A 14,374-nucleotide genomic window follows, 5' to 3' on the forward strand; every position below is an offset into this window, starting at 1 on the left:
TTCCATCTCTTGCCTGCCTTCATGTGGTGCTGATAAAGTCCTTCCTGTACATTAGAATTCCTGTTTTCCTTTAAGCAACAGCAGGGTATTGGGAATGATCAGGAAAGGGGAGGAGCAACAGGAGAAGAATACACTCAGCAAAGTAGCATGAGCTATAACTCTCGGCTTACCTTATGTGTCCTTTAAAACAAGCAGTTCTTCCAGGAAAAAGCACTGCTCTGTGACTTTAAACCTTCCATGCAGCTCAAAAGGAAGTCTTATCCATCTTATTAGATGGGTTACAGTTCATAGTTGTTTCATTTTCTGATTGTTATTTGTGCAAATTAAAGCAGAAGGTATTGATGCAGTGATTAAATATTATTGTCTCTGTTGGCTGTATAATAAGTTGATGATAATGTTGAGAGTTAGTAGGGCAGTGTATTTGATGTGAAGGGCTGCCCCATACATTCTACAGTCTGTGAATTTTATAAGGGAGTCATAGAGTTTTGTAGATGTTAATGTTCTGAAGTATTTGGTATCCAAGAGCACTGGGACCTATTTCTTGGAAGAGTGTGCCCTAATTAAGATAGCAGGCTTTTAGATTTTTAAGGAGGTTTTTTTTCCCCTAACTTTAAAAATTCACTTTATTGAGGTATAATTCGTATATAGTAAAATGCATCTGTTTTATAAGCATCTATTTCAGTTGGTTTTAGCCAATGTGTACACTGATGTACCCATCACTTCATCATGATTTTAGAGCATCTTTTCTTTCTTTTGGTACCTATTGCTGAAAAGACAACATACTGTAACATGGCATCTATATGTGCCTAATTCCCCAAATACTAATATGTACATATTTTTTGTCTCTCTCTGCACCTTTCCTCTTGATTCCTCATTTATGGCTGAAATGGTAACTGTGGAAAAATTCCTTGGCCTCCTGACATCAGAATCCTGCATCTTGGCGAGACCATGATGATGCAACTTCCACCCACTCAGCAGGCACCCCAGGGCCCTCCAGTGGGGGCCATGCATCCCAGAGTGGAGACAACAGCAGTGAGCAAGGTAAAAGGTCAAGCATTCTCCCTGTGCAAAGTGGGCATGACTAAAATAACTTCAGTATTTTATGATATTGGTACATCTGCCTCCCTGTAAACAGGAGAGTGGCGGGTTAGGGAGTGTAATCAGCTGCTATTTAGGGAGACAGTATTTCCTTTCCTTAACTTACATTACTTACAAAAACAAACAAACAAACAAAAAAAGGCCAAAGTGAGATGTCTAATCTTTAAGCAGGCATTACAATAACAATCGATTAGTTCTGCCAATTCTTTTACAAATTTGGTTATCTGCACTTTACTCCTGTGTGTAAGTAAATAGAATGACAGATCTACTTTGCTGCTATGATGCAGTAGTTTGAATTATACTATAAATGGGATATTTTATTCGTAACATCAACTATAAGGGTTTTCTGTAATCAGGCAATGTTGCCTCTAAAGCACACATGATGCAAAAATCTGTTCTTATTAGCTCCAAAGTACTGTGTGAATTTTATTATGGAATCGTATTTTGGGAAGGTGGATTTTGAAATTCTTAGATTATTTGTCCCCATTTCCATTCAGCTGATGTGGTGACTTTTGTCACAAATCCTAAAAATTAGAATAATCAGAAGGCAAGGGGGATGTCAACTACAGGTGACAAGGAAGCCTAGAGTAATTTAGAATAAATTTTACCATTTAAGACTCACCTATCACACAGAGAGCAATTATATATTGGTAGGGATGACTCTTCTGTGGCTAAAATAATAATTTAAAAGAAGATGCATTATTGAATGTGGGCCAGGAAAGTGGATAGATTTTACTTTTTAATATTTTACATTAGATGGTGTCTGATCTCCTAGGTCTATTTCATCTCTATTATGACTGTGTTTATGGCCACAGTATTTAAGCATTAGACAGTCTTCCAAGTGGAGGACAGTTTAACAACTTGAGCTGTAGTCATATATGCCATTTAGAAAAGGGTGGTTGATGTAGGGCGAGTGCCTTTACTCCTCCAAGTTCCTGGCCATGGATTTTGGATTCTTAGTATTCTAGAAGAGTCTAGAAAAGTGGCCCTTCTAGGATGCCATTAACTTATGAATGGGTCCAACTTAGAATCTAGGTTTAAGCAAGTTGCAACTAACACAGAAATGAATACTATCAGATGGTAAATTGTGGAAGGACTTGTGAACTGTATCTGTTTAGGCTTTCTATACTGTTTTTATTAGACCACTTAGATTGTATGTAAGAAAACTAAACTATAAGGCATTTTGAAGATGAAATGTATATACATTCAGTAGATCTGCAACGCAGTGGCTTCACTGTGTTTCCGTGTCATGGAGAAGGACTTGGTGTGGTTACATCTGAAAAGCTTTCTAAGACTCCGCCCTTCCCCTCCACCCCAAGTTACTGTGCCACAAAGGAGGGAATGTATTTATTAATAAAAGCAAATTACCCTAAACATGGTACGAGAGAGGGGGAAAGGAGAAGCAGACTTAATGGTCTAATGAGGCTATCTTCCAAAGACTGTTGTGTGTGAGGCTCGCTCTGACCTTTCACTTTGCTCAGGAGCCTGGCGCTTCATTTTTCACATTCTTGCAATTACGTTAACGCTTCAAGCATTTCTGACTCAAAGTCAGCTAGCAACACCAGGCATAACTCGACACTGTGAGTTTTTCTCCTCTCTGTAGATTCATTAACAGGTCACCAAGGTCCCAACTGAAATTTAAAACTGACTGGTTCAGTTGGCTTGGTTGAGTTATGGCCGGCAAGGTAGCAGGAGAGGACCAGAAAGAAGGGAAGGCAGAGGAGGAGGACCCTGAGGTATGGAGCACAGGACAGCTGCGGCCACGGCCAAGGCACAGAGTTTTATCATTTTGGTTAGTTTTGCTGGCTTATTATTTTTGCTTTTGTTTTTGGTCGGGAAAGAGAAAAACTCTGAGACCAATACATTGGGTAAAAACCATAACGCACAAACCTCTGTGTTGTGGGTAGCTGCACCCACTGATGCCATGTTGAAGGATTTGATCCCTGTAGGATTTTGTTCCTTTAATCATATCTCCGTGGGATTAAAGAATGGACATGGTAGCTTATGTGTTTTGAGTACGAGGAAGTCAGTCATTTTACTGTATTAAAGTTTGAGGGACAAAAAAAGTTATGATTCCTAGAAAATGGAGACTCTCTTGGCATGGAGAATTTCCTACCTGGCTGACCACATCAGTGACTCCAAAACACATGTTGAAGGGTATTCTGTATATGTTTTCAAGGTATTTTGTCCCACCAAATTTTCCAGAGTAGCTTTCTATGGGAAAGATTAATTATCTGCTTCAGGGCAAAGTCAACAGAGATATTGACTGAAATCACATATGCTTATCCTAGGTTAAATCTTAGGGTCGATGTATAATGGAAAACCTACGAAGGAAATTTATGTTCTTCGTATTAAACATATTAAAGTGTTTCATTGGAAACCAAGCATTTTAGTTTAGAAAAGAGTTTTCTTGCTTATTCAGAATTTATTAGCACAACAGGCATATGGAAAACCGTAAAATGATTCAGTTTCAAAACAAATTATGATAAACAGAAAAAATAGGGATGAATTGTACTAAAGACAATGTTTTCATACACATTTAAAATTAAACTTTAATAGCCATATGCTGTAAAACAATATATGCATTTATATTGCTTTATAATTTGGGGAATATTTCTACTAAAATGAGTCATACACGTCTTTACTTTGGAACTTAAAAATATCTCATTATTTTATGACTCGATAGGGAAAGAGCTACAGTTACACAGGTGAAAGGTCATCTTTTCCTCCTCCGTGTTTGTGCAGCAAACCAAAAGGAGGGGGGAAAATCAAATTTTAAAAATATTCTAAGAAACAAACTTGATAAAATGTGAAACCTGACCTTACTATCTTTTCCACACAGCACATGCCTAGCAGTAAACTACATAAATAGGAACCAGACTAATTCACTCTGATTTCTTTGGCTAAAAGCAACTAAAGGAAGGGAGTTTATCTTGTTAGTCACATGAAAATGAAGAAAAAAATCTGGTTTTTCAGGAATAAAATTAGGGTGCAGACTGGGACTCTGGGGAAGTAACTGGCCCTCTTTGTGTCTGGCTTCCCATCAGTAAAATTGGGCTTGATAATAAGGCTTGGGGTCCCTAATTCTGTACCTGATGAGTCAAAAGCTGCTTTGTATTTCATTGTGGGTTTTGCCAGAGTAAAGACTAGGAAGCAGCCCCCTTGTTCACAGAGCACTTCGAGAGCCTTAGATGAAAGGCACAATATATGTACAAAGTATTATTATTATTGATGGGTTTGTGTAACTCCCATTAACGCTGATGGGAGTTACGCATGTGAATTGGCAAGAGAATAGACCTCTCAGTGTTTAGAGCACATGAAATTTACATTTTTTCCAGTGCTGTAATTGAGATGTTGACAAATTGGAGGATATTGATGAGCCTTTGTTTTAAGTATTTCGTGCCAAGTTTGTTTTATTTTTTCCGGGTTTGAACAATGGTGTGGGTTCAGCAGCAGTGAATAAAAAGGGTAGAGTAAAGATAACTTTGTATTTCAATATTTTGATGTGCCAGTATGAAATAAATTGTCTTAGGCAAATGGAATATGCTGTTTTAATCATTAGCTAGGCATGAAAGAAAAATTGATGTTGACATCTTTGCTGTAAAATTGTTGTAATGGGGCCTTCCTTACAATTCATTTTTGTAAAATTCATTTTGTACATTTTGCAGCAATTGAACAATCCCTGCACTGTGAATAGGCAGGATTCCCAGAAATACCGAGACAGTTGGCCCAGTAACTGCTGAGCTCACACTGCACACCACACGCACGTTAACCATACTGTTGCCAGACCCAGTTTAACCTAAATCCATTAGCATTCGAGCATCTATAAGTCTCTCATCTTTCAGGACACAGGGCTGAACAAGCCAGCATAGTTCCCTTCAACTCTGTCATCTACCAAACTTCTCTGTTGCTGTCTCTTTCTATCACCCAGGCAATGAGACTGGAATTCCATAGCTAGATATTTATTTATTACGCAGCTCTTCAGAAATCATAGTGTTGAAATCTAAAAATACCCACTGTAGATTTAGTGTGTTTATAGGTAAGCAAGAGTCTAAGATAGGATTACACTGTTGAGTTATTATATAATGCATGACATAGTATCTTCTCCACCAAAATATTCCAGTTCTATATTTAAAGGAGGAGGGGGGAAAAAAACCTCAAACCCACTTATATGGGTCCTGAATATGTTCTACTGGGATTTCTTATTCAGTCTAGGAAAACTCTGTCAATGGAATGTTTTCATAGTGGCGGCAATCTCTTTAAAATAACCCTAAATACAATATGACAGATGCCATCTGGCATAATCTTTTGCTAGTTGCTTTTAACTTTTATTTTTCCTAGAACTAAGTTCATCCAAAACTGGTCACTTACTGCTATGATAAATACGGTGACATTTCTTTTCCTTCCTGTCCTCCTAATTGTATCAGAAGATTCACTGAGAATGTAACTGAGAATCGAACATTTGCCACAGAAGAAGCTGTTGTATTATAGAATATTTATGTTGCATTTTCATTCTCCTTTGGCTCCCAAAATAAAGTCAAAAAGAATACTATCCTTTAATCATCAGCAAACATGCAAATAATTTCTGTGGATTTTCTTAGGACTTTTTAGAATAACAACCGTTAGAAATAAAATTAAACTCTTCTAATAAATAAATGCTCTGGGAGCATGAAATGGTGCCCATAAATGCTTAAAGCTTTCTATAATTGCTGTTAATTTTGAGTAATTTCTTCCTATATGTATCAACTTACTTGAAAAACCCAGAGTTGGGATTTCTAGATTTTTTTTTAACTTAGTCATGTAAAGGGATGTCTCCTGATGCCAGTTAGAGTTTAATTTAGAGTAGTAATTAAACTTGAATACTGCCTCATAAACAAAAGATAAACAATAAACCAGCCACGTTCCCTGCTGTTTCATAGCTTTCTTTCCCAGATGTTTTAGCCTGATAATTTTTACACAGTGAACTACCTAACATGGAGTTGTGGACAGAGGTTGAGAAAGAGTTTTCTTTTTTGTTTTTTTTGGTTTGGTAATCTTTTTTTTCCCCTCCAAAAGTCAAAATGCAGAGGATTTTCCACTATTTAGATTTTTTAAAATTCTGGTAAATACTTAATGCAGATGTGCTTTAAAGATAACTCTAGTTCCTTTCCTTAGGTGTGGTCTCTTTTTTTCCTTTAAAATGAATCTTGTCATGAATATCTTTTACACTTAATAATGTAAAGAAGAACATATTTTTGCTTAAGTAAAATCTTGATAGCAAGTCAGAGAAAGGAAAGCTTGACAATGGAAAAATTTTTCCCCCTTTTCCTCCACTTTTCATCCCTATTCATTCCCCCGCCATCACCAGTGTTACTTTATGTCTGTACTCTTCCTTGGGCTACAAGGGTTCTCTCTCCAGTTCTGGACCAGTCCACTGTCAGCCATGATCTTTCTAATTGTCAGGTACTAGTCGGCCGTTCAATGCAGAAGCCATGTTATTTTCACTGGGTGGGGTAATTACTGAAAGCTGAGAATAGCTGCACTAAAGACAGAGGGATACTTTCATGATCCCATTAGCATAAGAGTGGGTAAATTATTCATGCCAAGTGAGGATTCTATGGGGAAAAGTATAGTTAATGCACATAGTTTTTAAATGTATCCCTTTCTGCTCTGAGACTAAATTCTTGTTGGAATCTGTTCTCAGACATTTACGGGAAAGCTCTGGTGGCGTGTTAGATGCAGTTCATCTCTTTCTGTTTGCAGCACTCTCAATAGAGACCATCTGGCAAAGATCCAAAAGGTGATTAAACAAAATGATCAGCTCTTGTTGCTGTGTTACATGTCCAATACTCCGGATTAAAAAACATGACCCACGACAGTCAAGCTAACGTCATGCCGTTTCCCCTTCCCCCTCCCCTTTCCGTGTAAGAATTCAGATGGTCCACAAATGTGTGTGCCATCTTTGTGTCCTTATGGCCCATAATCATGAACAGGTTGTGCAAATGGCTCTTTCTGTAGCACTGTCTGTTCCAGCAGCATAGAAGCATTTCATATTAATTGGGTCAGTCTAATATTCATATTGACATGGGGAAAAATTACTAAAATTTATTCTTATAACAGACAATGAATATGTGTGCTTTCTGCCATGAGGGAAGTGAAATCTGACAACTGGCTTGTGCAACTGATTAATTTTTCTTGAAACTGGAGAAAATCAGAGCATGAGAAACTGTCATTCTCTGAAAACAGTGCACAACCCTTTGTAACTAAACAAAATGGATTGGGTGGGGGGCTTTCGGGGAGCTTGTGGAAATGAGCTCTGGTTTTAACGCCATAATCAGGGAATGAATTTACAGTGCCATTCAGAGGCATCCTCCCTCCCCATAAACAAGCTGATAATCACAGGGAAGCTGACTTCCAATTAGCTTTTCCTTCCCTTACACGGATCTCGGGGTGTTTATATGTCCTCCTCAAGCTTTAACATGTCACTCCTGAGTTGGTACATCTCATGTCACATTCAAAGTTTGGAAATAAAATGTTTTATTATGAGGAAATCCTGCTGATAAGCAAGGTAATTTTCAACCAATCATTTCACGATTGAGTTAAGGTAAAAATGCCAAGATCTGTGACTAGCGGACAGATGTATCTTATCTTTGGGGGTTTGCACCAAATGCCAAGTAGAAATATAAATTGAACAAACCAGGCATTGTGAGGAAGTGACTGAAGAAATATTGAGATGAAATCTTGGAATGAACTCTGTATGTATTTTTATAACAATGCAGTGAATTGCTTACATGTCACGTTTGCATAAACCTGAACTCTGATTTTATTAAGGGGCAGTTTCATGTAGGTTAGTTAAGGCATTCAGAACATGAGACCATTACTAGGTTAATCAGAGATTATGTCTGACCATTTAATATTGTGGAAATTGTGGATATTATAGGATGAATTTGAGTGCACATGTCCAGGAAAGATAAAGAATAAAGCAGAAAGAAAAAAAATTCTTTAGAACCACTTTAAAACATCCTCAGACCTGTCAGCTCCCCTTTCTAAGGGAGGGTAAGGCAGTGGGTTAGAAATACAGCCAGGCACAGTACTCAGGGAGGGGAAGTGAGGATCCCCTGGAGTCAGTGCAGTGTGGCAGATGAAAGGGACTTGCATAGCCTTGGGGTCTTAAGGCTATTATAGGGCAACTCATGCTCTGTTATCATGCTGATTTTTCAATTGATTTTTGGCTGAACAGTACTTGTTGAAGCCCTCCAGAGCATCAAACACAGCCTTATGGTGCTATACATTGTAATACACGTGTTCTATTTTTTCCCTTCATTGTCTTATCTTTACTTCGGAAGAATAGTCTATAATGACGCCATGTTATTTTTCTCCCTTTTCTCTGTCTTTCTTATTTCTACCCTCAGAAAGTTCCTTGAAATTCTTATTGTTTTAAATTTGGGAACGGGGGTGGTGGGGTAGTGGGAGAATAACTTTTTCTTCATCTTCCTATTTGACATTTGCTTTTAATTTGGCCTTTAAAAATATTTTGATGTCACAGCAGACAATAATATAAACCATTTTTATCTACCAAATTTATCCCTCAGTAGTCGTGAGCTATTCACTCCCTTTCTAACGATCAGCAAGAAAACAACTATGGGATTTCACTGAAATCTAATTTCTCGTTAAAATGAAAGTAAACCATTTTAATATCCCTTCTGTACAGCAATAAGGTCCCTTGGCTTGCTGGAAATCCAGGTCTTGAAAAGGGAAATAATGGAGTGAGATCTAAAGGAAGTGTGTCCCTCTCCTTCTGTCTAGGGAATTCTTACTGAGGAAAATCTAATTCTAGTGTCATCTCCTCCAGGAAGCCTTCCTGATTTGCCCGGGGCATAAGCCAGTGTTCTCTTCTCTGCACCCCAGTGGCACCTTCTACCTCTATTTTAGCATCTTTCACATTTTGTGTTGTAATTATTTGGTTCCTGGTCTGTCACCCTGCTTTTTCAAGGCAGAAATGATTACTTACTCAGCTGTCTAGCAGTAGTAGGTCCACTTCTGAATCAATAAGCAAAATCCACAGATTTCAGTTTTTTTAAGGTGGAAACAATTTGATCAAAACTTTGTGCTCGGGCTTCCCTGGTGGCACAGTGGTTGAGAGTCCGCCTGCCGATGCAGGGGACACGGGTTCGTGCCCCAGTCCGGGAGGATCCCACGTGCCGCGGAGCGACTGGGCCCGTGAGCCATGGCCACTGAGCCTGCGCGTCTGGAGCCTGTGCTCCGCAGCGGGAGAGGCCACAACAGTGAGAGGCCCGCGTACCGCAAAAAAAAAAAAAAAAACTTTGTGCTCATCAGCTCTATTTTTTAACATATTGATACATTTGAAAAAATCCTATTACATCCTTAAGAGATAATAAAAATTATTTTCTTTTACTAAAATGTTATTGTGTGCAACGCTGCCTTAAATAAGGCAATGGACTATCAGCTTAAAGTCAGAATTATTTTGGTTACAGGTAGGGTCTTAAATTTTAGATTCTTATTTTAAATAGTATTTTTAAGACAATAGTTAAAATGGGATTTGTCTTATTTGTTCTTTAATGTTGTCTTAAATTATATACATATGGTCAGAATTTGGACATGGGATTTCCTTTCATAATGTTATCTATACAAAAGTAAGTGTATGGATATGTCTTGTAATGTAATGTAATGTAATGTAACAAGGGAAATTGCTTAATGCGGCAAATAGTTTCCTATGATGAACTCAGGGTCCACTTTGCTTGTACTTCTTGTTTAGGATGAGATTGACCTTGGGGGAAGCTATGGGTCTTCACATACAGGTAAAGAGTCTGGAAGTAATTCTTGGATTTTTAGGCTGCACATGCTTTTGTTGATTTCCTACATATGCCTTCCAATTTTCTCATAGTTTGCTTTTGAGCAGGTTTAATTTACTTTGGGTGATGTAAGCAAGCCCTGTATTGAGCCCTTTTTTATCCGCTTGAGGTTCTGTCTAGAATCTCGGACTGTGAGTCAAGAGGCCTGTGTGCCTTAGGGTCAGGGTTGCACTGAAAAGGGCACAGACTTAAGAGGCAGAGAGACATGGATTCAAATTCCAGTTTTACTCAACGTCTGCTAGATTCAGTTTCTCCATCTGCAAAGTGGGGAAAAACTACTTACCCTCAAGGTTGTCCTGGAGATTAGATTATATTACGTGAGACCTCATGTGTTAAACACATAATATTGCCTGGAACCAGTAACTGTTAGTTCCTTTATTCCCCTGTCCTCCTGTCCTATACCGACTCTAATTAGCTCTGTGGCCTTGGATGAGTCTCTTAATCTCTTCAGACTTTTGCTCACTTATAAAATAGGACTGAATTAGATGATCTTTTACATTCAAGCGCCAGGAATCTAATGTTTACAGTCATGGGTCTTATTTTTTCTTTGTGCAGTTTATCTTTTAACATAGAGGAAGGCTGCAAGTATTTTGGTTTTTGCTTTTTTGTTTTAAATCAGAGGTGTAGCATGAGCATTTTTATTTCCTTCATTTTACAGGATAGTTATAATATGTAGTGAGATAATGTTTTTCATTTCTTGCTTTTGTTTACAAGGAAAGACTATTCTTCCTGGTTTGGTAAGAGAATAACTAAGCCTTAGAGTTGATTTTCTGAGGATGGCAGACTGTCACAATTCAGATGTAGGACCCTGAAGGTGGGGCATTAATATCAGAAGTGTGAGGTGTATTTTGTAAATACAGAGCAACTTCTCCATTATCCATTATCTAATCAATTAGAATCTCTCTCTGTTGGAATTTCTATATGTCACAAGTAGAATAATAAAGGATAATCATTACAGAGGCCGAGACCCTATCCTGAAATGAATTCCAAAAGTCTAAATAATTTTCAGGAGAATTATACAGTTAAGAATATTTTACTGTGCTCTATTTTTAGACCAATAATTCATACCAGGTGAAGCTGTTACCCTTTTGTCAGTAGAAAGTTTGCTTAATCAAAACACTCATTCCTTAACCCTCACCGCCAGCTAGAGATGTCACTGTGGCCTCAAAACCAAGCATTCGTTTTTTTTTTAAGTTTGGAGGTTTACAAAAGTAGGCTAGGAGTGTAAAATTTCATATTGCTTCTTCCAGCTAACATTTGTAACAAATGCCACCCACTGAAATAAAACCTCCAAAATCTCTATGTACTAAATGTGAATGATGTAGAAAAGTTGATAAATCATGGATTATTGAAAGCTTATGGAATCTACCTTGTGGGTGTCCTTTTATGACACATTGTCACACACCAGGGCTGATATGTACATATACCTGTCTGGAGGCAGGAAGCTCTCAATCTCTCAAGACCTCTTCTAAGTGTATGTTGCTTAAAATCAATACACAAAGATATTCATTGAACAAGGCACTCTGGGAATAAAACTATGAAAATTACAAGGGTCCCTGCTTTCAGTAACTTACCATCTCCCATGAGATGGGGGGCAAGTATGCAAGTAACTCTTATGCAAGGCAGATATTCAGTTCTGGGGCATGGATGGAGGAAGGGCTGTTGACACAGAGGGCGTGGGGTGTACGGAGGGAGGAGCTTTGGAGGCACACGGCTCTGAACACTCAGCCTTGCCCTGCCACTTATAAGCAACAATCTTTCTGAATGTTAGTTTCTTCACCTGTGAAATGGGAACAATAACTATCTCATAGGATAACTGCTAGGATTAAATAAACACTAGTTTTTAAAAAGTCTAGCTTGGTGATTAATGTGGACCCCCCCCCCCCCCAGTATTCTCTTCTTTTAACATTTATTGACCATGTAATTGAGGGGAATCACTATCCTAGATGCTAGAGATACACGGCTCATAAGATGTGGTGCCTCCCCTCTTTATACTCTTTAGTAAGTAACTCAGAAATGTAAACGGATAAATGCACAGGCTTCTAAATCGCATATAACTTACTGGTTGTAAGGTATTTCAGACGAGGGAGTGATTAATTCTGTCTGAAATCTCTGTGGAAGGCTCCACAAAACTGGGGAGGCTTTATAAGACTTTGATGGCCTGCAGTGGGTGTTTCCAGGCCAACAAGGTAGGGAGTGGACGGGAAACAGATGGAGGAGCTGGTGCAGAGGCCCCGAAGTGTGAAGCAACATGGCATGTTCAGGGCAACAACCAGATTGATGCTGCTGTTTGTGAGAGAGGCTGCATGGGGAAGAGGGTGGCTGGAGAGGCAAGTAGGGGCTGTATGTGAAGATCCTTGTTTACCAGGCTAAGAAGCTTATACTTAATCCTGTAGAGCACTGTTTACCAAACTTTTCTGGAGATAAGGAGCTCCTAAGGGGCTTGTGCATACAGATTCCCAGGCAGACCACAGCCACACAGAATCAAGATCTCCATGGGAGGTCCTGGGCATCTGAATTTTTAATCCATGCCCCAGGGATATGGGTTTACTGTTAAAGAAATTTAAGCAAAAGGAGTTTATGATGAGATTTATATTTTTTTAAAAATCTCTTTGAGAGTGTGGAGAGTACATTTGAGGAAAACAAGACTAAGTATAGAATAAGGGTTAATAGTCCAGAGGGCAAGTGAGGGCTGAATTAAGACAGTGGCAGTAGAGATGGAGGCGAGAGGACTGATAGATTACATGTAGGAAGAAGGGAAGGGGACAGAGTCCAGAGTAATATGCCGGCCTCTCCCTTGGTATAGGTACCATAGTCTAGATAGCTTTCTTTTTCCCTGCCATGAGTTTTGAAGTATGGACATCTATCAGTCAGTGGAGAAGATAAGGAATAATATTCCACTTACACACGCAAGTTTGTTCAAGTAGAAATGAATGATGCATGTTGGATGAATAATGATTTTTTTCCGGGTCATGAGGTATGATAACTTAGGGGCAGTGCAGCACAGTGGTTAAGGAGGTAGCCTTTGGCATCGCCCTGCTTGCCTTTAAATCCTCAGATCTGTCACTCGTCATGGGCAATCCTCCACTTTATACCTGTTAAACAGGAGTAATAAATATCTAATCTAACAGATTTGGGGAAGTAAGGATTGAATGATGTGATGTATCTAAAATGACAGTAATTTTATGCTTGGTTCATAGTAAATAAAACATTATAAATATTTTTTATTTAAAAGTTGCTTTTAAAAGAGTTGACAGCTGACCCTGTACAACTGACATCATGATGAGGAACCTAAAAATGCAATCCTGCATTCATCCCTGGGAAAGCGAAGTTACGGGCTCTACAGCTGGTGGAGCATCTACCTGCCCTGAGCCCAGCCCTAAGCCCTGCCGCTAGCCCCAGGCTCATCAAGTGGAAAGTAATTCCTTCCCTCTGAAGTCCTATTGCACATTTTTCTGATTCTCTCCTCTGACAATCAGGTTCCCCCTGTGCTATAGTAATTGGTTACATGACTTATTTATTATCCTGTTTGACTGTAAGATTCTTGGGGACACTTTCCATGTCTTAAGCATCTTCCCTGTTTGCCCCCGCCTTGTGCTATGATAACATAGGAGGCCTTCAATAATAATAATTATTTTTTTTGAAAGGAGGATTGGGTCCATATTGTGAAGGACATTGAATAGCAGGCTGGGGAGTTTGTGCTTGATTTGGTAGGTAATGGGGACCTATTGAAGATTTTTGAATGGGGTTAGTGACATAATCGCCTTCCTTCTGAATGCCAATGACAAATTCTTCACTATGTCTTCAAAATAGCAGACCCATATGCTTGCCTGAAATACTGTCTATTTGAAAGAGTGGATATTCTTTTGAATGAAGAAACAAATTTCAAATAGCTTAAAAAAAAAAAACCTTTGACATTCTCTCTAAAGTAATTTAAGCACTTAAATTATTGTGATTCACAAAGGTCCCGAGTATGTAACTTCATTCTAGAAACGTTTATGAGGACACATTTTGGTAAATTTTTATAGTGTTGTTATAATTATTAACAACTAGAAATGACTCTACAGGACTGAGTAAATATATCTTCTTCAATATTTGGAAAACGATGGTTCCATGGATATTTGAATAGACATCACTTTAAAAAAATAAAAGGACTTTGTGGTTAAATTTGAAAGCTGGAGTGGAGCAGGATTTTCTCTAGTATAGGAATGTTCAGATCCTCTAATTTGCTAATGTGCATTTTAAGTCTGCAAGGAGTAGAAACACAGGCTTCCTAGACTCACTTAACCATTGAAACCCTTTTTTGCATTATCTCTGGGGACCAATCTTCCCCAGAACACACTCTAGAAAACGCTGTCCTCGACTGCTTCTTTCACTGAAGTACTCTCAGATAGGGTTTAATATCCTGGGGAGTCTTCTTGCAT

General features: G+C 38.5%; 1 protein-coding gene across 1 annotated transcript in view; it reads left to right on the top strand.

Moving 5' to 3' along the window:
* MEIS2 (Meis homeobox 2) overlaps positions 1 to 14,374 on the top strand; it is a gene marked incomplete at its 3' end in the record, with an annotated part of 201,479 nt that overhangs the window by 14,914 nt on the left and 172,191 nt on the right. The window contains exon 7 of the mRNA XM_079700012.1: positions 927 to 1,041. Within this exon, the coding sequence (XP_079556138.1) occupies positions 927 to 1,041 (115 nt within the window). The remainder of the gene's footprint in view (positions 1 to 926; positions 1,042 to 14,374) is intronic.

This window comes from Hyperoodon ampullatus, assembly GCF_949752795.1.
Source record: "Hyperoodon ampullatus genome assembly, chromosome: 3".
NCBI classification, from domain to species: Eukaryota; Metazoa; Chordata; class Mammalia; order Artiodactyla; family Ziphiidae; genus Hyperoodon; species Hyperoodon ampullatus.